The following is a 26,191-nucleotide window of genomic DNA, read 5'->3' as shown; positions in this document are numbered from 1 at the left end:
TTTTATTACGTGCCTCAAATAGGCCCTATTACAATACTCAAAGGTATCACAGCCTACATAAATAGTGATACACTGAAGCATTGGACAGCCAACTCGACTGCTTCCAAACTAGTGCGTCAACGCAAGTTTTGGCTAAATTGTGTTGGAAAACATAACAAAATTGGCCCGCTCTGGCTGCCAGATCACTCGGGAGTACCTGGTAGTGATACAACAGATGGTTTGGCAGAGACAAGTTCAGCCTTTGTCTGCATCCAGTTAACACTCGCATCCTCGGCGGTTGAAGGAACCTGTACAAACTGTGTGAAAATTTTGCTTACGATTGATTGAGATGCAAAACTCATTTTGCCCTCAATTTCCGAAGGCCAAGGCCTTTACTTGATTTTGTTGGGGTTTCGTCAAGGCTTCCATCGATTTAGGTTTGAAAGCTCCATGAAAAATAAGCCGAAAAATTATTACGATCGATCAATTTTTGATCGATAAAAATAAATTAAGACATTCCGGAGATTCATGAAAGATATGTTAGAAATATGTGACATGAACGGCTTATCCATTTGCTGCACTAATTTATTAAATTCACTCTTAAAGCTCTCTTCATTGAAAAGGATGAGGGGACGAAACAATTTTTTGTTTAAACTAAATTCTTGTTGTTGATATTTCAAGCTTCTGTAGGGCTTCGTCAATCTGAAGTACTATATTCTAGGTCCATCCGTTTTAACTGTGAAAAGGATGACTACAGTGCGGGGAAAATTGTAACTAAATATATTTATATATATATAACTAGTGAATCCGCATGGCGTTAAAACGCCCAAAAATTGAATTTCAAAAACTTAGAAAATAATTCAAATGTTCGTTAGAGCTATAAGAGATCCGAGTGCCATATTTTATCAAAACCGTGCAGCCGTTTCGAGTGAAGAGCAATTGGGCATAGTGCATGTTTTTATTTTCATCGAAATTCAAATTACCCTATACCGATGAAAAAAGGTCTTAATTAAAAAAATAAAACGATATCACACATCTACAGGCTAAGGTCTCTAATTTGACCTCTTACTTGTTGAAATTCCTTTACAAAAGTATTCTCAAACTAAAATCTTATTAAATCTCTTTCGTCCGATATGGTGATACACCTGTATTTCAATAAACTGATGAACTAGTTCCAATTTGGTTGTTCGAACCAATGCCAACCTTCCTAAAAAATTTCTGAAATAAATCCCTTTCAAACCCATTTCGATGTATACCCATATTTTATTAATTCATCAAATATTTGAAATGTCCAAATTAAAGATTTCTTAACATTCTTTCATTTGATTATATTTAATATTCTCTTTCAATAAGTTAAGTGAGTTAGACCTTTCAGAGAGATGGCAGCCCTCTTCAAAAATACTTTCAAGCTCAATTGTTGTTAACCCTCCTTCACCGGAAATATTTTAATTAACTGATGAATTAAGGGGAATTTTAATTTTCAAACATATGGCATCCCCGCTAAATACTGTTCAGAAATAAAACTTTTTTAAAACCCTTCGATAGATACCCATATTTTAGTAATTCATTTAGCTTATAAAATAAATTTTATTTAACTTTTTAGACAGGTGGCAACCCTCTTCCAACACCTCAAAAATATTATTAGCGTTCAAACTAAAGATTTCTTAATACTCCTTCGTTTGACAACCATATTTAGATATTTCGTATAATTTGTGCATAAGTAACCTATATTCGAAATTTAAAGCAGGTGGCAACCCTCTGCAAAATATTTTCAAGCTACTGCTTTCTGAAACCCTTTTTCGTTTGGCATCCATGTGGTGATACGTCTTTATCTAACCTAATATGATTTTTTAAACAGGTGGCAACTCTCCTATAGTTCAGCTAAGAGACAAAGCTCTTCAAAACCATTTCGATTTTTTTGTAATAATTGATTTTTTTTTAATTATCTGAATATAATTTTTTAAAAGATGGCAACTCTTTTCAAAAAGGTAAAACCTTGTTGCACATCTACAGTGGTTTGACGCGTCATTTTGGCAACTCGAACGCTTGGTGCAGATTTGATGGTATTGATTATTAAATAATTAGAATTAACTTTTCCAACAAGTGGCAACTCTTTTCGAAAAACTAAAACCAGTTTGCATATCTACAGACCAAACACTTTAATTTGACATTTCACCCAGAGTGTCGCTTTCACTTTTTAGAAAAACCGAAGTTTGCTTAGGGTCTGCTCACCCTGTGATCCTGGGCTATTGGCATCGTAAACTAGCAACTATAAGAAGATTTCTATGCTTTCAAAATGTGAGATAGATCAACTCCATGCATAAAATCGAATTACCCGACATCAAGCCGTAAGACCTACATAACTACAATCTCCCACAGACATTTTATTTTCTCCATTAAACTAACCACCTTACAACTTTAGCACACAACTTGTTTCTATCCATCCCACTTATTGAGTTTATCGCCGTCCTTCTAGCAATAAGTACAAATGCTTCAAAAGGAGACCTGAACGTGTCGGTTTGTTGAGGTAGAGTTCAGAAAAAAAAAATTCAGTGAACAAACGCCAAAAAAAGTTGTATTTATACACGTAAAAGTTTAGAATAACTCTCTTTCTGATGACAACAACAGAAAAATTATATACTTATATTGCATTTGACTTATGTATGTATGTAAATAAAAAATGTTCATACATTAAAGCCACTTACACCATTGTTGAGAAGAGCATCAAGTAATAATGTAATAAAAAGCGCGCTGAAAAAAGAAATAGATTTAAAAATACTAAAGACCTACAAAAAAAATTGGAAGAATTAAAGATGTAGCAAACAAAAAAAAATCGTAATTAAAAGTGTTCGGAAAAAAGCAACAAGTACTAAATAGTATAAGAACCCAGAAGAAATCCCCAAATAAAAAAGTTATATATTAAAGACAAAAATCGCAACAAAAACAAACTCAGCAAAATCCAATCGTCGGCGGGAAACCAACCAACCAACAAAGTTTGCCAGTAGCTACCAAAAAATGAAATTAAAATAATAACAAATCCTACTGTATGTATCTAAAACTTCGCGAGAAATTAAAATTTTCAAGCAGTTGAAAATTTAATATCGCATTCACTCCTGCAACCGACCCTGCTGCCTGCGCTTCATCTCAGCCACAACATGGAGATCGAGCTGCTGCTCTGCTTCATTGTGCTAATCGCGGGTAAGTCGCTGCTTTTGCTTTTTGCTTTTTGTGTACTTCGCGTTGCTTTGTGTTTTTTTTTTTTTGTTTTTTTGCTGCTGTCATTTTTAATTGAAAACGAATGTAATACAATAGCATTTGAATTTTTGGCGTTTATATTTTATTGCTGTTTTCAACTCCGCTTCCCCTTCAAACATACAAATATACTTACAAATACACATACATACTTACTTACTTTTTTATACCCGAGCGCACTTGTGCACAAGGGTATATTAATTTTGTTCACATAACGGTTGTTTGTAACAGCCAAAACGAATCGAGATAGATATAGACAAATGTATACATAAATGATCAGGATGAAAAAAGAAATCGATTAAGCCATGTCTGTCTGTCCGTCCGTCTGTCCGTCTGTCCGTGTACACGATAACTCGAGCAAAAATTGAGATATCTCAACGAAATTTGGTATGTAGGTTTCCCTTAATCCAAGGTAGGTTGGTATTGAAAATGGGCGAAATCGGACTTTAACCACGCCCACTTCCCATATAACGGTAATTTCCAGAAATACGAAAACTGCGATATTTTAGTAACTACTGAAGATTATTCACTCAAAATTGATATTTACAATAATTTTTAGACGAAAAATAAGAATATTATAAATTTTTGGAAAATGGGCGTAGCCACGCCCACTTATGGTTACATGTGTATATCTTGGTAACCGCTGCACCAATTTCTTCCAAACTTGGCACAGTTGTTGGCCTTGGTACAGCATAAAAAATCGCCGAAACTTTTTAAAATCGGACAATAACCACGCCCACATCCCATATAACGGTAATTTAGAGAAATACAAAATCTTCGATAAATCAGTAAATATTGAAGTTAATTTATTCAAAATTGATGATTGCAACAATTATTTACCAAGAATTACGATTATGTTAAAACTTTGTAAAATGGGCGTGGCACCGCCCACTTATGATCTCATATAAGTATATCGGTAACCGTTCTACCAATTTGTACCAAACTCGGTGTGGTTATTGTGCTTGCCACATATAAGCAAAACGTTGAAAATTATTGAAATCGGACTAAAATAACGGCCGCTTCTCATATAAAGGTAAATTTCAGAAATGCTTGAAACTTCAATATTTCGAAATTGAAGGACGCTAATTTACTCAAAATTGATACACCCCGGCATACCATCTAGCGGAAGGTTTCGGAAAGGTGAAAAAACATATATTTAATACTTGCGCCGGGTATTTAATGTTCGGCTTCGCCCTCTTACTTGTTTTGATTTTTCTTTGTTCAGCTAATTTTGCTTGCTATTGAAATCCCTATAATTCGGATTATGGCCTTGGGATTACCATGAAAATTTTATGAATTTTAGGCGAGCTTGTGCCACCATACATACAAACATATGTACATACTTATACATTTATATGTATTTACATCACAGCAAGGCACTTTACATGTAAATGAAGAGATTTTTTTTTTTAATCTTGGTCGTAAAAAATAAGTAAATAAAAAGGGAGTAAAATAAAAATAATCAGGAAATAAAGATTTCTCATTTCAAATATAATATTTGCGCTCAGATAACGGCACTCAAGATTAGGGTAGGAACTGTAGAAAAATATAATAAACATTTTAAGCCATAATAAGCCACGTATTTCGTAAGTATTCAATTTTGCTTAGTGGTCAATGTTGATTTATAACATTTCAGATGGGCATAGGAATTTTGTTTTTTTTAACAGAGATCTTTTAACTGTAATTTAATTTATCTACTACTTAAAACAAAAATTTTAATAAATTCTTATTGATGCTTATTATCCATTTTCTACAGAGTAAGGATAGATTTTCTAATGTTATTACATACAGTCAGTGCCTACAATGGGCATATCTAAACTGATATTTATATTTTGACGATTTTATTTTTTTATACTACTTTCCGTAACAAATTTTTCTTATTTTTCATAAAAATATAGCAAACAGAAAAATTCTCACGAAAAGTTTTTTTTTTTTTAATTTCATAAAAATTTCATAGAAATTTTAAATTTTTTAATTCGATTTTTTATAAAAATTGTGAGTATGCTGTTTTTTAGCCCAACCCGATAGAAAGAGCACAGTCCCAGCTTTAAGAAAAGTCACCCCTCCCCCTCTGACTCTCTACAGTCCCCTGGAGACCCATTTGGCGGTAAAGTTATTTATTTTGACACAGAAATGTAAACTCGGGTTACGCCATCCACATTATTTTTGTCCAGAATTCCTTCCGGCATTGGTGGACTTCGGCCGTGCTTCAAAAAAAAATACCGCCATAAGTCCAGCACCGGCTACGCTGACCGCAGGATTTTCCGCGTTGACAACCTTCGGTCCCTCTTCGACGAAATAAGACCCATCAGTCCACGCTACACAATCCATAGTATTTTTGCGCAAAACTCACTTCGATATTAACAAAAAAGTCCATATTTCACGCGTGCGGCTACAAGAAGCCAAAATCTTTGTACAGATAACCGAACCGTATTCCTAATTCTAAATTATTATGCAGGGCAACACTGATTTTGATGCGGCAATTGTTAAAGCAGTTTTTGATATACTTTTTTCGCTGATTACGAATCCTTAAGTATAAAGTTTCCATTAGTTCAAGATTTTGAGAAAAACGAGTTAAATTTTTTTTTGCAATATTTGAGTAGCTGTACCAAAGAAACAAAAGGTGATATAACCTTCTACCTAGGCTTAAACTCCCGATTACTATTCCTGCACCTTTATCCAATGGTCTTTTATACTCATTTGCTTATTTTTTTATGTGCAACAATAAAAAATACTTGAAAATTGTACTCTTGAAAAAAGGTGTCAAAATCAGAGTTAGTTATTCAATAAACGACTATAAGTGACCTTGAGGTCGTAGAAATGAAATTTTCAGATATTTTAGTCGAGAGTGCAAGCCTTAATTTAAGCGATGAAAAACAGCTCCTCATAAAATGCAATCGCCGTTCGGATTCGGCGTAAAACTATAGGTCCCTATAGAAGCTCGGCCAAACACTAATAATGTGTAAGCTCCAATCTATTATAATTATTAGGTGGAGAAGGACTTGGCTTCGCTTGGGAAATACCCATTGGCGTCAATGGGCACAGAAGAGGAACGACTGACGTGCCTTGCCGGACTCGAATAAAATCGCTTAGGCGGTTAAAGCGCCAATTTTATCTTTGTTAGATTGTCGAAAACACTGTACCAAACCGATACCAATCAACTGCATGATGCACATAAAATAATTATCCAAAAATAAATTGTAAAATATCTATTAATCTAAATTTGAAAATTTATGTCCACAAATATCTCTCTAATTCAAGAATTATGAAGATTTGTGTAACTGCAAATATCTAATTTGAAAAACACCAAAATAATGGGGAATATTTTCCAAGAAACATTAAATAAAGCGCAATTTTAAATAAATAAATCGATAAAAGCACAGCAACTTTAACATTTTAGTTTGAGCCACTTAAATCGATATTGAAAAAGTTGCAGAATTACAGCTGCTATAACTTGAATGCAACTCAATTTCTTTGCAGCTTCTTAGCAGCTTATGCAGCTGCTGCTGCCGCTTCATCGTCTTTCACAACTTTGCTCCGATGTTTTGCTTAAGTAGAGTTTAAAGTTAAATTGCGTTTAAAACGATCGTAATTAGGAATGCTGCCAACGGCGTTGACGGCAGCAAATGGTAGTTGTGAAAAAGAAAACAACACAAAAAGAGTCATATCTATATAGCAACTCGGCAAATGCAACCAGCTAGCGCAGACAATCACAACGAAGAACAAAAAAAAAAAAAATCGCCAGCAGTATTAGTCGCAACAGCAGCGGCGGCAAAAGTAGTCGAAGTTGCAGCAATGGAAATGACTTTAAACACTACACTCCTTCACCATTAGATTTTCGCCGCCTCCATACCTTCTGCCGCACTTCGCGCCTGTGCATCATGATGGCCAATGTGCGCGGCAAACGGGAAAACTCAGCCATTCAAGCCAGTCTGACGGCGGTGCAGCCAAGTAACAACAAGCAACAACACATAGAACTATGCAAAATGGCATAATGACTTTGGCGAAAGTTTGCCAACACAGATAGATATCAGTTATATAAATAAGCGAACAAACATACATACATAAATACTCTCTCTCAGGCTTACACGCTTACAATTTGCGCGACACATAAATAACGGGTGATTTTTTTGAGGTTAGGATTTTCATGCATTAGTATTTGACAGATCACGTGGGATTTCAGACATGGTGTCAAAGAGAAAGATGCTCAGTATGCTTTGACATTTCATCATGAATAGACTTACTAACGAGCAACGCTTGCAAATCATTGAATTTTATTACCAAAATCAGTGTTCGGTTCGNGATTTTGCAAATTTTATGCGTTTTTTTTAAAAAAAAAGGTATCAAGCTCTTAAAAAATCACCCGTTAGATACGAAAATAAAATGCTGTTTGTATTGTTTTTGTATTTTTGTTTTAAGAAATAACGAAATGTTTCTATTACATAGCTACAGTATTGCACCGCTATGAAAAAAATTTTGGTCTGGAAATGAAAAAGCATTTGAGGCGAAAAAAATATATGAAAAATCCTCAAAAAGAAGAGCAAATGAAAATTATGAGAAGAATGCATAAATTTTGTAATTTCAATTAGACGAAAAATGTCAACAGCATGCCGACATTACTTCTCGAAGTTTATATTCGGGTGTGTTCACGTAAAATAATACATATGTGAATGTGTTAATGTGTGTGTGTGTGTGTGCATATTTAGCACCCTGCAGCGGAAATACTAGTACAGAACTAGCGAGTTCACTAGTTTTCGGGAGTCGAATACCGGTACCTTGTAAATCTACCAGCCATGCTTTCTACTGTCGCATTTAACATGGAGTTGTCCTAGGAGGTGACAATTGACTCCCGCTGCGTAACTTTTCACTAGTACTTGTAGTAGTAACATGTAACCTGTAACCGAACCACTTTTTTTCGTTGTGCACTTCACAGATGCTTTTTCATAATTAAAAAAAAAAAAACGAAAATAAAGATTTTAAATTATATTGTTCTGCATAGTGAGATTTGAACTCGAACACTTTCGGTCGCAATTAATTGCAGCCAGCATCTTTGCGCACCCAGCTACAGGCACAACATAAAAATGTGTTTTCAAATGTTCGCTTTGAATCAAGCCAGGCGACGATTTGTTCAAATTTAAATTTGTCTTTGCTATTGTCTTTGCTATTTATTTTCCTGTGATCGAACGTACGAAAGCTGCAGCGTGACGTTGTTTGAAATTTTATTATTGGGCTGAACTGATTCTTGATAATTTTAACAAAATTGTCATTTTAACGCGCTATATCTCAGTCGTTTGTGTATCGATCGATTTGAAATTTTCACACAATAAACTACAAACTATTGCAAAGAGAAATAAGTTTAACACCACTTCTTAATACTCACTACAAATAAAACTACAGGCTCATAACTTTTTTATGAGAATTAAGAGGGTGTTTGTTTTCAAATGCAAAAGCTGTGTTATAAAGTTTGAAATAAATTTTTTGTTTTAAAACAGTGTTGTAGATGACTATGTAGGGAAGTTTTTGTGACAGTTTCAGAATTAAACATCAAGTAGTTGCAAAGTTATAACAATATTATTATGACTCACACGGTTTGCAGATTAGGGCGCTGCGCTCTAATAGGCTTTATAACTCGGAAAAGTTAAAATAAAGTCCTTTTTTATTAGTGATTTATATGTAAAAAGACTTGATCTTTCGATTGAGATAACTAAAAACAATATTAAAAATGACCATAATTCAGAAAAATTACAAATAAATTTTCGTTCAGAATTTTCACCATGAAAATGGGAAAATTTTGGAAAACACTCAGTGCCATCGCATAGCCCGTATAAAAATCTTTAGAAATCATAGTTTTCGAATCATTTTTCCTATTTTCTGTCTGCTTCGCAGCTAGTCGAACAGTAGCTTGTTTTGCACCGCTCAGGGCGCAGGGACATTTGACGTGAATTGCCCCCAAAATAATTTAAGAAATAGAAATGTTATGTAAAAAGGGGTATCTACATATGTATTGCTTTATTTTGGTACTTTTAAGTCCGATATTTGCGTGGTGGTCACACGAGGGAAACATAACATGGATAAGTATTCAAAATGTATTATTTGTATTTNTATGTATTATTTATATTTAGATGATAAATAACAAATTCCTTTACGTAATAAGGGAGCACTATTATATTAGAACGGCCAATAACCTTTAGAAAGTGCAATATGTAACCAATATCTCGATTTATTACTACCTGGATCATAATATGCTATTGGAACTAGTAATGTAACTAGTACGAAAGCGACAATTGTCTCCGAACCCGCTGCAGGGCAATTTTACTTTTCTTGGAAATGTCACCAAACTAGTTTTGCTTGTACATACTTACCTACTACAGATGTGCAGAATTTATAGCAAAAGTTTTTGAACTACTGACATCATGTCTGTCATTTACATTAACTATTGTAAAGATACACAAATTCTTTTTAATTCTGATCTAAGTTAGAAATTTAAGTAAGTTTGGTCGAAAAATTAAATTTTTTATTTTAGTTATTTAGACACGCAAAATTATTGAGGTTAAGAGGTCACACTAGTCTGGTTATCAGGTTATCTGGTTAAAATTTATCGTGTAAACTGAATAAAAATTAGAATCACAACAACCTCATTGTTTGTTAACTTTAACTTCAGTTCTAATAAAAGTCCTGAGATCCTTATATTTTATCAAAGATTCTTTTACAGATCAAAGATTCTGCACAGGTAACAAAAATGTTGTAACCGGAGAAACCTTTTCGCATTCTGTGCACTCTTGTAACCGGTAAATTTTGTTGCCATATCATTAACTGGTAAAGAAATATTGCCCTGTGAAATATGCAATAGCAGAATTTTCACAAATCTTCACAGCTGAATTGCTGAATATTTTAACTGCATTACCAACCTACCTAGTATCACAGTGACAAGAAGATGGAACATTAGACTCCGCTTTCATTGTAGGTTTTTGTGCTTTTCTAATGACGTTTAAGAAATAAAAATGCGAGCTTTGCCTAATATACCGTCAGCGTCAAAAATATGCATACCTTGACGTTTTGGAAATTTTTTGGTTTTCATAAAAATAAAGTTCATTCAACAGAAAAAAAATACAAAAATATTTTCTTTAATTTCTTACAAAACTCGGGGAAATGCAAAAAATACCAAGACATTTTCATCGAATTCTTAAATCGTTTAATTCGATGTCATAGACCCACATGTATTACGTATGGTTTTGAAGCTGACTGCATATTTTTTTCTTTGTGAAAATAATCGATAGTTTTTATTTTTATTTTTGAGGCATCAGTAATAGAATCGTACATATACACACATACTTTTCAATCAGAAATCTCAAGACTTTTCAAGGGGATCTTGGGGCTTTTCTGAATTCTTCGTTATATTTTTTTTTTAAGTTTTGTCGGGACTTTTCCTGATCACATTTTATATATTTTTCTCCAGACCTCAAAAATTTTTCGTGTTTAACTTTTGAGATTTTTCGGGGCTTTTTAGATATTTCGGTATTTTCCGTCATTATTCTATCTCTATGTATTTAGGGAAGTTTTTGGATTTTTTCGGAATTTGTTGGGTTCCTTTCCAAACTCCTCGTGTTACTTTTCCAATTTTCGGCAAGTTTTTAGATCCTCAGCAAACTCCTCACCTTTAATATTTCAAGATTTCGCAGTATTTTTTGAATTTTTCCCGCAGGATTACTCAGAAGATTTTATTTTAGGATTGCTTTTCAACTTATTTCGGTTTAACTTTTCAGAACCTGCAACAATTTTTCGTTAAATATTAATAGAGAATCGATGGTACTTTGGGGAAGTCTTTTTTTGAGAAAGCACAACGGTTCCCCCGTCATTGATATATGCACGTATGTATATAATGCGATTTTAGTCCGAAGCTTCCAAACATATACCTACTAAAATTTTCAATTGATATTTTCCCAAATATTTAGTAAAAAAAAAATCTTTGGTCTATTGGGCATTTTTTGAAGTTTTTATCGACCGAACCCAATAAACTGTAACTTTATCTTTAATTTGGTAGACAATTCTGAATCGTATTTGGCATTCTCTAGTATGATCATCCAGTACCATATCCTAAGGTTTTTATACCCGAGCGCACTTGTGCACAAGGGTATATTTATTCATTTTGTTCACATAACGGTTGTTTGTAACAGCCAAAATGAATCGAGATAGATATAGACAAATGTATACTTAAATGATCAGGATGAAAAAAGAAATCGATTAAGCTATGACTGCCTGTCCGTCCGCCTGTCCGTCTGTCCGTCCGTCCGTGTACACGATAACTCGAGCAAAAATTGAGATATCTCAACGAAATTTGGTATGTAGGTTTCCCTTAAAGGTTGGTATTGAAAATGGGCGAAATCGGACTTTAACCACGCCCACTTCCCATATAACGGTAATTTCCAGAAATACGAAAACTGCGATATTTTAGTAACTACTGAAGATAATTCACTCAAAATTGATATTTACAATAATTTTTAGACGAAAAATAAGAATATTATACAGTTTTGGAAAATGGGCGTAGCCACGCCCACTTATGGTTACATGTGTATATCTTAGGAACCGCTGCACCAAATTTTTAAAATTGGACGATAACCACGCCCACACCCCATATAACGGTAATTTAGAGAAATACAAAATCTTCGATAAATCAGTAAATATTGAAGCTAATTTATTCAAAATTGATGATTGCAACAAATCTTTACCAAGAAATACGTTTATGGTAAAACTTTGGAAAATGGGCGTGGCACCGCCCACTTATGATCACATATATGTATATCGGCAACCGCTCTACCAAACTCGGTATTTTTATTGTGTTTGCCACATAAAAGCAAAACGTTGAAAATTATTGAAATCGGACTAAAATTACGGCCGCTTTTTATATAACGGTAAATTTCAGAAATGCTTGAAATTTCAATATTTTGAAATTTAAGGACGCTAGTTTACTTAAAATTTATACACACCGGTAGGTTTCGGAAAGGTGAAAAAACATATATTTAATATTTGCGCCGGGTATTTAATGTTCGGCTCCGCCCGAACTTAGACTTTCTTACTTGTTATTCATATGGCTGATCACGTAAGACTGTCTAATTGAAACCTGGTGCGAGTTCTTAATTAAAAACGTGACAATAAATCTGAAATCCGAAAAACAATTGCTGAAAATATTAATAATGGTTTCAGTAGATCGTAAAATTACCAAAAATTTTTACACCGAAAAGTCTCAAAATATCGCAATTATTCAACTATCATTAAAAACTTCTAAAAAGTCCTGAAACTTCCAATTAGCCGAAGTGTCTCAACTGATTATGATATTCGTGAAAAAAATTCAAATCCCGTTCGAAATGAAAAAATACTAAAAAATTTTAAATTAAAAGCTCTTAGAATGAATACCTGCAATCTTTGCCGGAAGTAATCGAAATTGCGAAAAATCCGTTAAATGATTTCAATTATTACCTGCGTGAATAAATATTTCGAGAGTGGTACACTAAATATTATCGTCGACGCTGGCCTGGTAATGGAAGATTTCTCCCAAATAAAAAAAAAAAACTGAAAACACTTTGCAATTATTTTTTTATTAATTCAATTTACTATTTACTTCACTAATTGAACGGAGATATTTTTTGAAGAGTTTTACTCTTTGAGGTTTAGGGTCACTTAATAACAGAAATATAATTTTTTCCAATACTTATTTTCCCTTATGAATCCCATGTGCATACATCCATACATACATATTTATATCTTTTTTAAAAATATGTAATCAAATTCTGCATACACAGAGTCATTTTATATTTACAAGCTGAAATTTATCTCACTTGCAAATTAATTTAGAATTCTAACATTTAAAGTAAAATGTATACAAACCACATTTATGCAGCACACATACATACATACATTTGTATCTGTGAAGACCATTTGACACACTTTTACCTATCGAGTACTAGAAACTCAATTTTCCATCAATGCAATCAGAGAAAAATTCACAAAACGAAAATAAAATAGACTGACACAAACATATGTATGTAAATATGTAGGTATGAATGTATGTAGATAAACAACATACCGAAAATACCAAAGTAAAATTGAAACATAAACATAAATATGTACAGTGAGGAGGAAAAACTTCAAAATGTTGATTTTCTTATTTATCATGTTTACACCTTTTTGTTAATTTTTGGATAAGAATATTATCAGTGTTTTAGCTAAAACCGCTTTAAGTCCAAGTTTTTAACAAGAAAAAAATTATTAAAAAATTCTTAAAATTTTCATATTTTCTTATATGAATGAATTTCTGAAGCCTTTTTGAGCATACAGTTTTGTAAACATTTTTTGTACAATAAAGTGCAAGCTTGAGGGCTCCAATTCGCGTTGAGTTTTAGTAATTTTTGTTTGCTGATAAGTCTTTTGCGCCTTCAATAACGAAAATGTAAATATTTTATGCTCCTCACTGTACTTATGTCAACAATTCGGACATTGCAAATACCATCATCAAAACATGATAAAGCAATCAAAACAATGACAAAATAATATCTAGAAATATCTATTTTAGCAGTGTATGTATGTACCGGAGAGTACAGAATGCCAAATTTTTGTAGTTTCATGCTGAAAATTTCACAATTTCTTGCATTGAGTTTATTTTGATAACAATTCTGAAAATTGTCTGACTACATAGCCAGTGATAAAAGGTGCTTTTTAAAGTGTGTGTGTGTGTGTGTGTGTGTGTGTGTGTGTGTGTGTGTGTGTGTGTGTGTGTGTGTGTGTGTGTGTGTGTGTGTGTGTGTGTGTGTGTGTGTGTGTGTGTGTGTGTGTGTGTGTGTGTGTGTGTGTGTGTGTGTGTGTGTGTGTGTGTGTGTGTGTGTGTGTGTGTGTGTGTGTGTGTGTGTGTGTGTGTGTGTGTGTGTGTGTGTGTGTGTGTGTGTGTGTGTGTGTGTGTGTGTGTGTGTGTGTGTGTGTGTGTGTGTGTGTGTGTGTGTGTGTGTGTGTGTGTGTGTGTGTGTGTGTGTGTGTGTGTGTGTGTGTGTGTGTGTGTGTGTGTGTGTGTGTGTGTGTGTGTGTGTGTGTGTGTGTGTGTGTGTGTGTGTGTGTGTGTGTGTGTGTGTGTGTGTGTGTGTGTGTGTGTGTGTGTGTGTGTGTGTGTGTGTGTGTGTGTGTGTGTGTGTGTGTGTGTGTGTGTGTGTGTGTGTGTGTGTGTGTGTGTGTGTGTGTGTGTGTGTGTGTGTGTGTGTGTGTGTGTGTGTGTGTTTAATGCATGAGTTAGTCTGGTGACCGTATAAATGTTAGCTACTGCAATCAATATACTAGTTCGATACAAACAGTGGTGGCCACATATTTAGGGAAATTACTTCTTTATAAGTTTTTACTATTTTTGTTTTAATATTTTATTAACGAAAAATTACAAATACACACATATGTATGTACAGTGATGGCCTCATAATGAGGCACACTACTAATTTATAAACTTAAACCATATCATTTTTTTTTTTATTTTAAGTGTATTAAAAAAATTATATATATATTTGATACCACGGCGAAAGTTTCAAACTTTTATTTATAAAAATACGCCAACTTTCGAAAAAAATTTCAACAGTGGCTTTGGATTCGTATTGATTTTAGAGAGCTTTTCTGCTGACGGTGTGACGCATGTTCGAATTTTTTTTATGATGATTTATTATAATTCTGTTACAAGGTTCAAAACTTTGATGCCCGGGGCACAATATTGTTCAGCAGATTTGTCATTTTAAATTTGAACAGTCTGATAACTTTAGAACTAATCGGTGAAACCGGCTATGAGTTACTTGGTTTTCATTGTGCTATCAACTAAATTTTTGCGAAAAAATTAATTAAAAATAAACAAAGAAAAAACATATCGTAAAGCCTTGTAAAGATGCAGTGTCCCTAATTATGTGCCCACCACTTTATGTATGCATATACAATCGTGCAAAAATCGTTGGATCATGTGGTACATTTGTGCCATATTGGAGTACTCACAAAAAATAATTCTCTGTAATGCAGTTATTTTTGGAGTACTTCTTGAACTTTTTGGGTAAGTCGCTACTCTATTAACCCGTGGTAGTGCACATGGTAGTGCAGAGTCGAACCAGTCGGAAGCAGAATAGCGAAAAACTACGACAGAGGGCGCCCATATATCAGGCAAGTGACTACTTTAGTAACTCCCGGTAGTGCAGAGAGTACCGATGGTGACTACCGCCTAGGACATTGCCTTGTAAAAGTAATCGATGAAATACACTGCAAGTGGTCGGTCGGTAATTGACGGTGTTTATGAGGTAGCTACCGATTCATCAGTCCTGTAGTCGCTCCCCCGTACTGCAGGGTATTTATCTACACACATACATATGTGTGTTACATATGCATATGTCCATTGCTTATCACCTGCTATGCTCTTGTGTCACTTTCATTTCTTCTCCCAAACTCTTTGACCAGACTTCTATCTATGCAAATAAAAATGTGGTGACCCGAAACACACCGAATTCTATATAGTCGTGTCTAAAATAACAACAATTTATTACTAACCCAAATGGCTTAAAAAAGCCTTGCTGTTGTATTGGTGGTGGTGGTGGTGCTCTTGTTGCTTACTTAAAGCATTCCATCACTTGCTGACATACGTGTCACACTGACGTGCGCGCCTGTGGATCTATCTATGGATGTGGACATTTTCGTGCCGATACAATTTCTACACTTTCATCTCTATTGCCATTTTTTGGTATTTGAAAAATTCCCAAGAATTTATGTATTTCTTTTCACCTTACCAGCTTTTTTTTCGTTTGTTGGTATCCGTCTCCTTGCTGTTGCAAGCTCACGTTTTACCTTCATGTAGTGCCATTACTAACACATACACTTAAGTACATGTTTTCTTTTTTTTTTTGTATATTGCTACTTGCTTTCAAGCAATATTGAATCTTTTTTTCTTTTATTAAGTTTTTTATTTGCATTTCATATTAGACTTTTTTCTACGTACTACTTGTAATTTCTGTGTATTTGGTGCTTGAAGTACGTTTCCAGGGTTACACCAGCTTACAACGTGCAAATTGCAGATTACTTGTACGTACGTATGTACAAGTACACGTTACTGTGAAATGAAATTGCTTCGAATTGAATATTCAAAAGGAGGTGGGTGTTTAGCAGGCAGAATATGCGGCGAACATTTTTAAAGAAATACAAAGTTGAATAATTTAGATATTCCTGGATGCGAAGCTGTGTGTGACTAAAGTGGGCAAGATTTTCTAAAACAGAAGCAGGTTAAACTGAAACTTTTTGTATTCATAAATTTAATAATTGAAATCGAAACAATTAGAAAACCCACAAGTGGAAGAGATTTAAATTTAATTAATTACACTGATGGGAAAATCTCTAAAATTTAAATATCGCATAGAACGCAGAGACACGTAAATTTCGTTTTGAGTCGTAGATAAGGGACGTACTGCTTTTCTCTATCAAATCGTTTTCAGTTAAGCTGTTAATAGAGAAAATCTAAAAATTACTGAATTTATGAATGGTAAAATGAGAATGCGTAATGATTTTTTTTTTTTGTATGAAATATGAGCAGAAGAATGTCATTCATACGCCATCTACGAGTATGGTCATTGCGATTTTTGTTTCACCATTCCATTATGGTCTCAATGCCGGTGTTTTTGGTCAAAATTACCATTTTTGCATGTGTTAAAATCACTCTAACATATAGAAACGGTAGGTATGTGTTTATAAAAAGTCACAATGTACACCCAGAAAAAAATTCTTTGATGCTAGGAGAAAAGTATATTATTCTAAGGAAATATTACCTTGAAATGGCTCCAATGACATGGCTGCCTTAATATGAGTAAAAGATTTGACTCAGTTTAAGGAAAACATAATTCCGCTCGTGAAAGAAATAAGTATATCATTTTGCTCGCGGCGCTCAAACAGCGGCAATGGCCGACAAGGCAAAGCGCTGGAGTGCTAGTCGAGAGATGCACGGTTCGAGTCCCAGAGCAGGACATTTCTTTTTTAATATTTTGTTTTTAAATTGCATTTAAAAAAGCAAATTTATCTAATTTATTTTTTGTAATATTATTTGAGTATTTAGGTTTTTCCATATATGAAATTAATTTTACAAATTTGTAATTTATATTTAAATTGAAATAATTGTCTTACCTTACTCTAACCACCTCCAACCGGATTCGAACCTGCGATCTCAGAACCTAAAGCAGTAGTATTCACGCGACGCCACAGCCGACATTTGTCAGGAAAGCAATTAACTTTGTCTTAACAGCACTGACAAAATTCAAAATTATTTAAGGAAATTATTACTTATATTGAGTAAATTTACTTCTTCAAATTAATGACGCCTTATTTTTAATCGAGGGAAAAATTTCTGAAATTCAGTCAATTTTTCGTAATATTAAGGAAAAAACAATAACTCGAAAATGAGGATAGTGTTTTCTTGATTTAAGGAAATGATTTTTTCTGAGTGTAGTAAACAATCAGGAGTACTGAAATGTCACCAACATGTGTAAATTTAAGAGCCTCGATCCTCCTGTCTGTAGGGAACTATTTAACATTTGCAGTTGAAAGCTCAATAAAGAGAGAACACTTTTATCTTTCGGTAGGAAAATTAATTTAAATTAGTATAATTTGGCAACACTTTTCAAAAAATTGGATATTTTTTCTTTCATACGAATAGTAAAAAAGCTGCATTCAAACTTTTTTAAAAAAGCTACAAATAAAAAAGTGACCCCTTTGGATCCCTCGATCGTCAGTGGTTAACACCCTATTTTAGAGTTTTATTTAACAACACCCTATCTTCGGTTGGAGAGCGCCCTATCTCTCAGAATTCATTTCAAAAACGCCTAATCTCAAATGAAAATATGCTGAGATGGCGAGTTTTTGAATCGGCCGCTGAGATAGGGCGTTTTTGAACCGCATTCTGAGAGGGGGTATTCTTCAATCAAATTCTGAAGTAGTGCATTCACAACTTTACTTATCAATAGATTTGCTTTGTTAGTAGCTTGATGTTTTTGTAAAGGAGTAGGCTTTATTAAACAAAAAAGAAACTAATATTCTCCTCCTTTTTTTGAAGTCGGTTAATAAGAAATTTTTAAGAAAAAGAAACAAAACCGATTTCAAATCTCATATATAAATTCAAGATAACCGTTAATTTATTCATAATCCTAAGATCGTATCTAAATCGTCGATTAACGTGGTCCAAAAATTATACGGTAACATACATAAACAAATTATAAAATATCTATTAATTTTTTTAATTTATTTTTTATTTTTTTTTAATTCTGCCGAGGCGCGACCGCTGTTAAGGAAAAGTCTTTTTTCTATATTTTTTTGCGATGTTGCTTTGACAAGGGCCGCAACCCTGGTCTTGCGGAGTGGAAGCGCGCACTGCTTACCATTACATCACATTACACTTGTATACCCGATATATTAATATGCTTTCCTAACAAAAAAAGTTTAAGAAAACTTTATTTTAAAAATTTTGAGGCGAAGTTTGCCACTTCGTTAAAACGTAGAATAGAGATAATAGGGTAAATGAAATGTTTTTAGATGGGTGTTAAATACGGTGATTCAATCGGATTTTCCAAACCGGTTGCCACGAGTTTTTTTTTTTTTTTGGATATGCATAGATGGTTTTTTTTGAAATCTTGATTCTTCAGATATGGAGTAAACCGTATTTTTATCGAACAAAGCGGGTTTTTTCATGTCATGCAATTCCGGACTTCTCAATGTGTAACCAATTAATTGTTCCCAAATTATATCCTAGATTATTTAGGGATGAACAGTATATCATGTTTGATTCCAATAAATGAATTTTTGACGCTTCAACGTTTTCTACGTTTTTGACGGAGCTTCTCTTCCAATTCGTGTTCTGCTTCTGGATATTGCGATCGAAGTGAAGACACCTACATGCTTACTCCAGCTGCTAAGAGCATTTTGAATGGCAGAAGCACACTCGCAGGTTTGGCAAAGGACCTCCGTGGCGCGACCGCTAGGCCCATCTAAGCCCTCGGCTGCGGCGACAAGAGCCCTAAATACTCAAATCCGAAAGGGGAGTCAACACGTATGTAGACAGTTGACTCGCGAGTCAGAGCCACTGTCTATGGTGCCTATAACAATCGTAAATAATTTACAAAGGCATTAAGTAATATATTTTGATGGGTGTGGAAATTTCAATAAATATGTGTTGGTAACATGTGAAGGGTGCAAAACCCTTGCCGATGGTCGAATCCAAGAAATAATTAACCAAAATCAGAAAAAAATTCATGCAATTCAAATTTGTGTATTTTTGTATCAAAACTGGCATGGTACAACATACATATATAATTTCATATTTATTTTCCCACTTATTTGAAAAATAAGACCAAACATGAATTTTTCACTGATGTTTGTTTGTTTTACTCCTAATCTAAAAAGAACGTACTTTGCTTTTCTCTTTTCTAAATAAAAGCAATTTTTACTGTTAATAGTTTTATTTTCACTGTACGAAAACTAATCGGGTTTCATGTTGTAAGTATTTGTTTTGGAACTAAGATAATAAATTTCACTATTAAAACACCATCAAATAACATTTATGCTCGCTGACTCAAAATCGACCCAGCCTAATGTACTTAATATATAGGTTATGTTTTTACTTGCACATTTTGTTGTATATTTTATTTGCGTTTGATTTAAAATTTAAATGATGTATGAAATACATACGCGTATTTTAAGCACATATGTACGTACGTACGTACGTGTGTTGTGGTTTTATTTCATTTCACAGCGTTGTTTTTTTTTCTCGTTTTCATTGTCTATCTTTCAGATTTCCATCGAATTTCCTGTCTTTTTGTGACTGACATCAGCGTACCGGAAATTGTAGATTTTCGCGATAACGTCACGCTATCCTGTAGTTATGATATGAGCGGACATACGCTGAATTCTGTGAAATGGTACAAGGATAAAATGGAATTTTTCAGGTAAGTTACAGTTGCACACGCAAACGAATTGCATGAGGGTTTTAAATACGTCTATGAAGTGATTGAAATCAGCAGAAACTGTGTTAAACTTCGGCGCAATTCTTTATTTTTTTTTTGCTATTCGCAAACTCGAGCGTTGGCCATGTTGTATACTTAACCTGAAATTTAACCTGAAATTTCGCAAAGCATTTATTACGAAATCAGAGGAAACTATTTATGAGCTTGTGAAAGCTGAATGTAAACAAAAAACATCGGCTATGCAGCATTCGCAGATGTGTCTCTACATATTTACTCAACGCACGTATGTATGTATGTATGTAGCGTCAATAATTTGCAGCTTTTTGTGCAACAATTTGTATGCGCCAAAATTGCAAACCTTTTGCAGGCCCCGGTCAGTCGGAAATCATTTCTACAACAGAGAGTTAACGTGAAATGTTAAATTGAATGAAAGAATTAATTGCGGCATGCAGACTACGAAATGCCTGTGGCAAACCGACAACAACAACAAGTATGCAAACAAAACAAGCTCATAGCAAAGCAGTGGCAGGGGGTGTGGGAAAAAGAGCACAGCATGAATGGAATGCCTATCTATCTATCTATCTATCTTTATAGGTAGTGGTCAGAGGAAGATATGTGCGCATTATTTTTGTTTCCGCCGCTTCTACTTCACACACACAAAATTTCCAATTATAATTTGTTGCAGATTTTGGCATGTGCGCTGCCCAGCAGCTAGCTGCTGTCCATTTTGCGCTATACGCTTAACTGCACAAACATAAGCTTACCATATTTCATTGTACACATACGGGCATAAATTTTGAATTGTCATTCGGAGACCGCGTTTGACATGGACATCTCAATTTGGTTGATATTTTTCAGCTATTTCGCTTTTACTTGCAGCAACTGCATTCGATTTTTTGAAACTTAAGAATGCACAAACCCCGTGCATAAGAGCGCCTACATCGAGAGTTGGTACAGTTGGTGAATGTTCCTCGGAGAGCGCCGTTTATGGCGTATCAGGGAGTTGTTTGATTTAGATTTTATCTTCAGGCGTGTCTGAGAAGAGGCGCCGTTTCCAGAAAATTTATATTCAGGTGCTCTCTATAGTAGCATTCAAACAGGAATTATTTACAGCAAATAATGCTTGTTCGCTGATGAGGATCATTGCAGGTCTCGCCTTTGTAACAAGCTCATATCACAGCAGTGGTATCCGCAATGTACCTGGTAGGGCAATTCAAGTGCTACCCTGTAAAAATGTCATATATTTTATGTACAAACTACTTCTCTTTAATTAAAAAAAAAAAAAAAAATTATTGACAAATGAATGGTTTTTAGTTTGGCCACCCTTGGCTTAAATTATGGGATTCAAATGGTCAGTGAAGGCATTGCACGATAACTGCAAAGTGTTCTGTGGTATTTTTGTCTATTCGACATTGCTTAAGATGCTCCACGCTCTACTTTTTTCCAAGCCAAAATTTATCTGGCAGAAGGTCAGCTTAAAACTGGAACATTCGAATGGCCACTAAAACCAAATGAAGCCGGTAGTGATGGATTCGGCAGCAAAAATGGCTGATTACGCTTTTCGCAGTTGTGTATGTTTGCATCTTGGGGTCAAAATAAATTAACGGATATATCGATAAATTATTTTAGTGGCAATAATGAAGCCTTAACCGCTTAGTCTCCAAATCACCGGTAATTAAAAATATCATCTTATAATAATAATACTACCAATTATATACATAGGTATACTTAACAACTTCACTTTTCACTTTGCGCAGGTATTCGCCAATGATGCATCCAGTGTATATGAAATTTCCCGTCACTGGCATCCAAGTGCAGGATGGAAAATATTTCTGTAATGAATCTACCTGCCGCGTTGAGCTGAGTCTGCTAGGCGCCAAATCGACTGGAGCGTACAAATGTGAGGTTTCTGGTGATGCGCCACACTTCCAATTGGCGGCGAAGGCTGACAATATGACTGTGGCAGGTAAGCAAACACCTACACACACACACACACACACAAAAAGCTAACATTACATACATAAATACTCGCACAAAACAATAAGAAAACGCACTAGAAAACTTTACCATCCATCTAACGACAGAAAATATGAAAGTAGCAAAATCAGGGCGAAAAATCACGCAAGAAATTCGATGAAGCCATCGAGCTGTAGATTTTTCCGTCGCTAAGAAGTCTTAGATGCACTTTTACGAAATCCACTTCTGCACGCACTGCTACTCAACGCAAAATTGCTACATAAAAATTTATGTTTTTTTCTCGTTTGCACGCATTTACAGCGCTACCTCAGAGTGACCCATTGATCGATAGTTTCAATTCAATGTATCGCATGGAGGAATTGCTCAGCGCAACATGCACCTCGGACTATTCGAGTTTGCCGACGCGGCTGACATGGTACATAAATGGCGAGCAGGTGAGTGCGAGAGTGCAGATTGAGGGTATTCAACAAGTAGACAAAAGCACGCAAGCGATTTAGTTGTTAAATGCGGTGCAACATGGAGAACGCGTAGTTTAATGCTATTTTTATATATATAAATGATTGTTGTTACATTTCATGTCTTCTTAGCAAAGAATTTGTTTCTGTTTTCTTTAGCACTTATTAAAGTTTGTATCTTATGTTTATTTGCCCCTAAACAGGCTTCTCTGGGCGAACTACAGCCCAGCATTGATACCAGCATACCGGCGCACGATTATATTCTGCGTCGTCAAAAGCTGCAGGTGCGCTTTTATTTGAGTGGTCCACGCTTTTATCATGCAGGTAAAATTCTGGAATTGAAGTGTGTGGCGGAAATTGAAAATTTCCCGGAACTGAAGCGTGAAACCTCGTTGAATGCAGCACTCATACACTATGACAATTTGAACAATCAGATGCTGATACATGCGGGCAGCGGAGCGAATGGTGCTGCGAGCGGTAAGTAGCTTACCAAGCGGATGTGTGAAGTTTATGAAAGTGATTTTAAGGAAATGCAATTGAATACTTTTGTGACAGACAGTTGGCTGTTTGTAACATGCATGTATAAGAAAATTGAAAGTTCATACGTATGGTATAAAAAAATAAATTGAAAATATTTGTGTGATTGCCTTCTTTTCTCAAAACTAGCTTTTATACCTAAATCTTGGTTTTTCACCTTGGTATAACGAGCTCTTTTACACTGGTGTAGAAAATTTAAATCCAAAACCGTACCAAAAACAGTCTAACCCTGACTACGTGTGGGAGGGTTGCCACATGCTTAAAAACTGTAATTCAATTTTAATTAAAGGAATTTAGTAAGTGAATAAGGTATCACTATATGGGTGCCAGGCAAAAGAAGTTTAAGAAGGTAGTAGTTTGAAAATATTTTGAAGAGGGTTGCCACCTATTTTAGAAACCAAACTAAAGATTTTATAACCAAGTTATATGAAATATTAAAAACGGATGTGAAATGAAAGAAACTTAAGAAATATTTACTTTGACAATTTAGAAAATTTGTGATTTGTTTGAGGATTGCCCCTGTTTAAAAGGTTAAATTAAAATTATCTAATAAATTAAATGAATTACTAAACGATGCTTATCAGTGGAAATGGGTTTAAAATCCTTTATTTCAAAACCGTTTTTAAGAGAGTTGCCACCTGTTTTAAGAGTCGTATTTAGTTTAATTATGAATATGTTACATGAAATTTTAAAATATGGGTATCAAACGAACGAATGTTAAGATATATTTAAATTGAGAATTTAGAATTTTTAAAGGCATCAGCATAGGGCTGCAACCTGTTGGAAAAATTCAATTCATTATTTATTTAGTATGTTAAAGGGATTTTCAAAAGATGGGTATCAATCGAAATGGGTTTGAAAATAATTCATTTCTGTACTGTATTTAGGAGAGTTTCGATGTGCTTAAAAAATTAAATTTAACTTACGAGTAATTCATCAGTTAGTGGAAATATGTTTTACAATTCCAGACGATAAAAAGATTTTAAAATACTCTTGAAGGGGCCACCATCTGTTTGAAAGTCGAATCGAGATGTCTATCACTCAGAAATGGTTTAGATGAATCATTGGGAATATTTTTTGAGGTTTTTGAATAGCGTTTCACCTGTTTAAAAAATTCAATTCAATTCTGGCATTTTAACGTCATATGGGATCACAAATTTTTTTATATTCTTTGTACAAAATTGGAAACACGTATATATATGTATATGTATATGGTTTTTATCATAGAATAAATTACATATATAAATAAAAGTAAGAACAATTTTTCTATGAAACAGACAAATACATGGTAAAAACTCATTAATATGTGGACATCGTATAGTTATTACCAACACTATAGTATGCATGTTGGTTTTAATGTGGCGACATAGATAGATTTGCATACTGCATATAGCGCTACAACAGTTAAAATACGAATATAAAATCCAGTCAAATTTAGCCTTTCTAACTCATTTATTCCAAGTCAATAGTTTGACTAAACCATGATTTTATTGAAAATTCTTATATTCCATACTTGAAATTCCATTTTAATAGCAATCCTTTTTTTTCCTATTACATTCTTTCAATGCTGCAGCCCTTACTCATCACAACACCCGCAAAGATATTTCCATTCGTTTTGTGATATGTTTACTTCTCATCAGCGTGCTGCCAATTTTATGATCTGCCTGCAGTGCAGCCGCTAACTACGGAACAGAACAAAGCAACACGAAGCAGCAAGGGCAGATGGCAAAGCCGGTTAGAGCTGTGGCCGTTTGGCAAATGGGCAAAGCGTCGCAGACGAGAGCCACAAAAGCAACTACTATATCACATTAGTTAGTTAGAGGTAACCAATTATGATGTAAATAAAAGAAAACGAATACTATTACTTAAATATGTAGCGAAAAAAAAAAACAAAAACCAAATTAAAGATATTAAGCTTAAAATTTAAATTAATGATATAGCAGAAGTGAGAAAGAAAAATAAAATAAAAGTACATACATATATACATAAAAAATCACCAGAACAGAGCTTTGCTCGCGTATATATGTATGTATGTTTGTACATTCGTAAAATAATTTCAAATAAATATGTAAGTACCCGTACATGGCAAAGTAGTAAAAAGCGATGTTCTGTGTCATTATTATTTGTATGAAAGAAGAAACTTCAACATTCGCTAATAATTGCAGCACAATTACCAGTTTTGTGTCATAAAACCAATTGAGTTGGCAAGGAAATCAAATGAAATTTTCGCTGGCTGGTAACTTCAGAATGAAAATTAAATTTCAGGACGATTAGTTACTCATACGCATGGGCGTACTTAAAGTACGCAAACGCGGGGTTAGTCTTATACATATGTATATTTAGCAGTATTCTTTATTTAAATAAAGTTTTAAGGTATTATGCCTTTATTTAAAAAAGAAATAAATAAAAATTTAGCTATGCTATACATTCAGGTAATACGTCACTACGTTATGAAACGTTATCACTAATAACTAACCCAAAATTTAATCATCTCAACATAACTCTTCACTTAATTTTAATTGCGTAAATTTACAAATAAATATGCACACATACATACTAGGGAGATTTGTTTTGCGACTATTGTTTTTTTTTTACTCCTACCTAGATATTTTGTGGAAAATACCATGCGAAAAAAACTCGCTAAAAATTTGAATACACGTTGATCAACGCAAAACCCTATATCTCGAGAAATGTCCATATTAGCGTTTTGATGGTCTGAAACTTTTTTGTAGAAAATACAAATTACATTTTTTCTGTACCTATTGTTATTTAGGGGCCTTGGTTACCCGTACTAGCTCGTTGGTGGCAGTTTAAAGTTTTGAAAAAAAAATCAAAGTTTACGTGTATTTTATATGGGAAATCTTTGCATGCCCCGGGCGAGTATTTAGTGTTAGTATTAAGGGTTCAAGTTTTTAGGGAGTTTCCACAAAATTTCGAGGTAGGAGTGAAAAGAAACAATAAACGCAAAAAAACACCCTAAACATACATACAAATGAT

At 34.2% G+C, this 26,191-nt stretch overlaps 1 protein-coding gene across 1 annotated transcript; it reads left to right on the top strand.

The window, feature by feature from the left end:
• Positions 1–2,838: 2,838 nt before the first annotated feature.
• beat-Va (beaten path Va) lies at positions 2,839–25,084 on the top strand. Its single transcript, XM_017610733.1, has 6 exons — positions 2,839–3,177; positions 20,054–20,207; positions 21,983–22,191; positions 22,503–22,636; positions 22,861–23,134; positions 24,768–25,084. The coding sequence occupies exons 1-6, from the start codon at positions 3,135–3,137 to the stop codon at positions 24,851–24,853; spliced, it is 900 nt and encodes a 299-aa protein (XP_017466222.1). The 5' UTR covers positions 2,839–3,134; the 3' UTR covers positions 24,854–25,084.
• Positions 25,085–26,191: the final 1,107 nt, after the last annotated feature.

This window comes from Rhagoletis zephyria, unplaced genomic scaffold, assembly GCF_001687245.7.
Source record: "Rhagoletis zephyria isolate East Lansing unplaced genomic scaffold, Rhagoletis_zephyria_1.1 Rzeph_scaffold_00336, whole genome shotgun sequence".
NCBI lineage: Eukaryota > Metazoa > Arthropoda > Insecta > Diptera > Tephritidae > Rhagoletis > Rhagoletis zephyria.
This window is presented reverse-complemented; position numbering and strand designations above follow the sequence as displayed.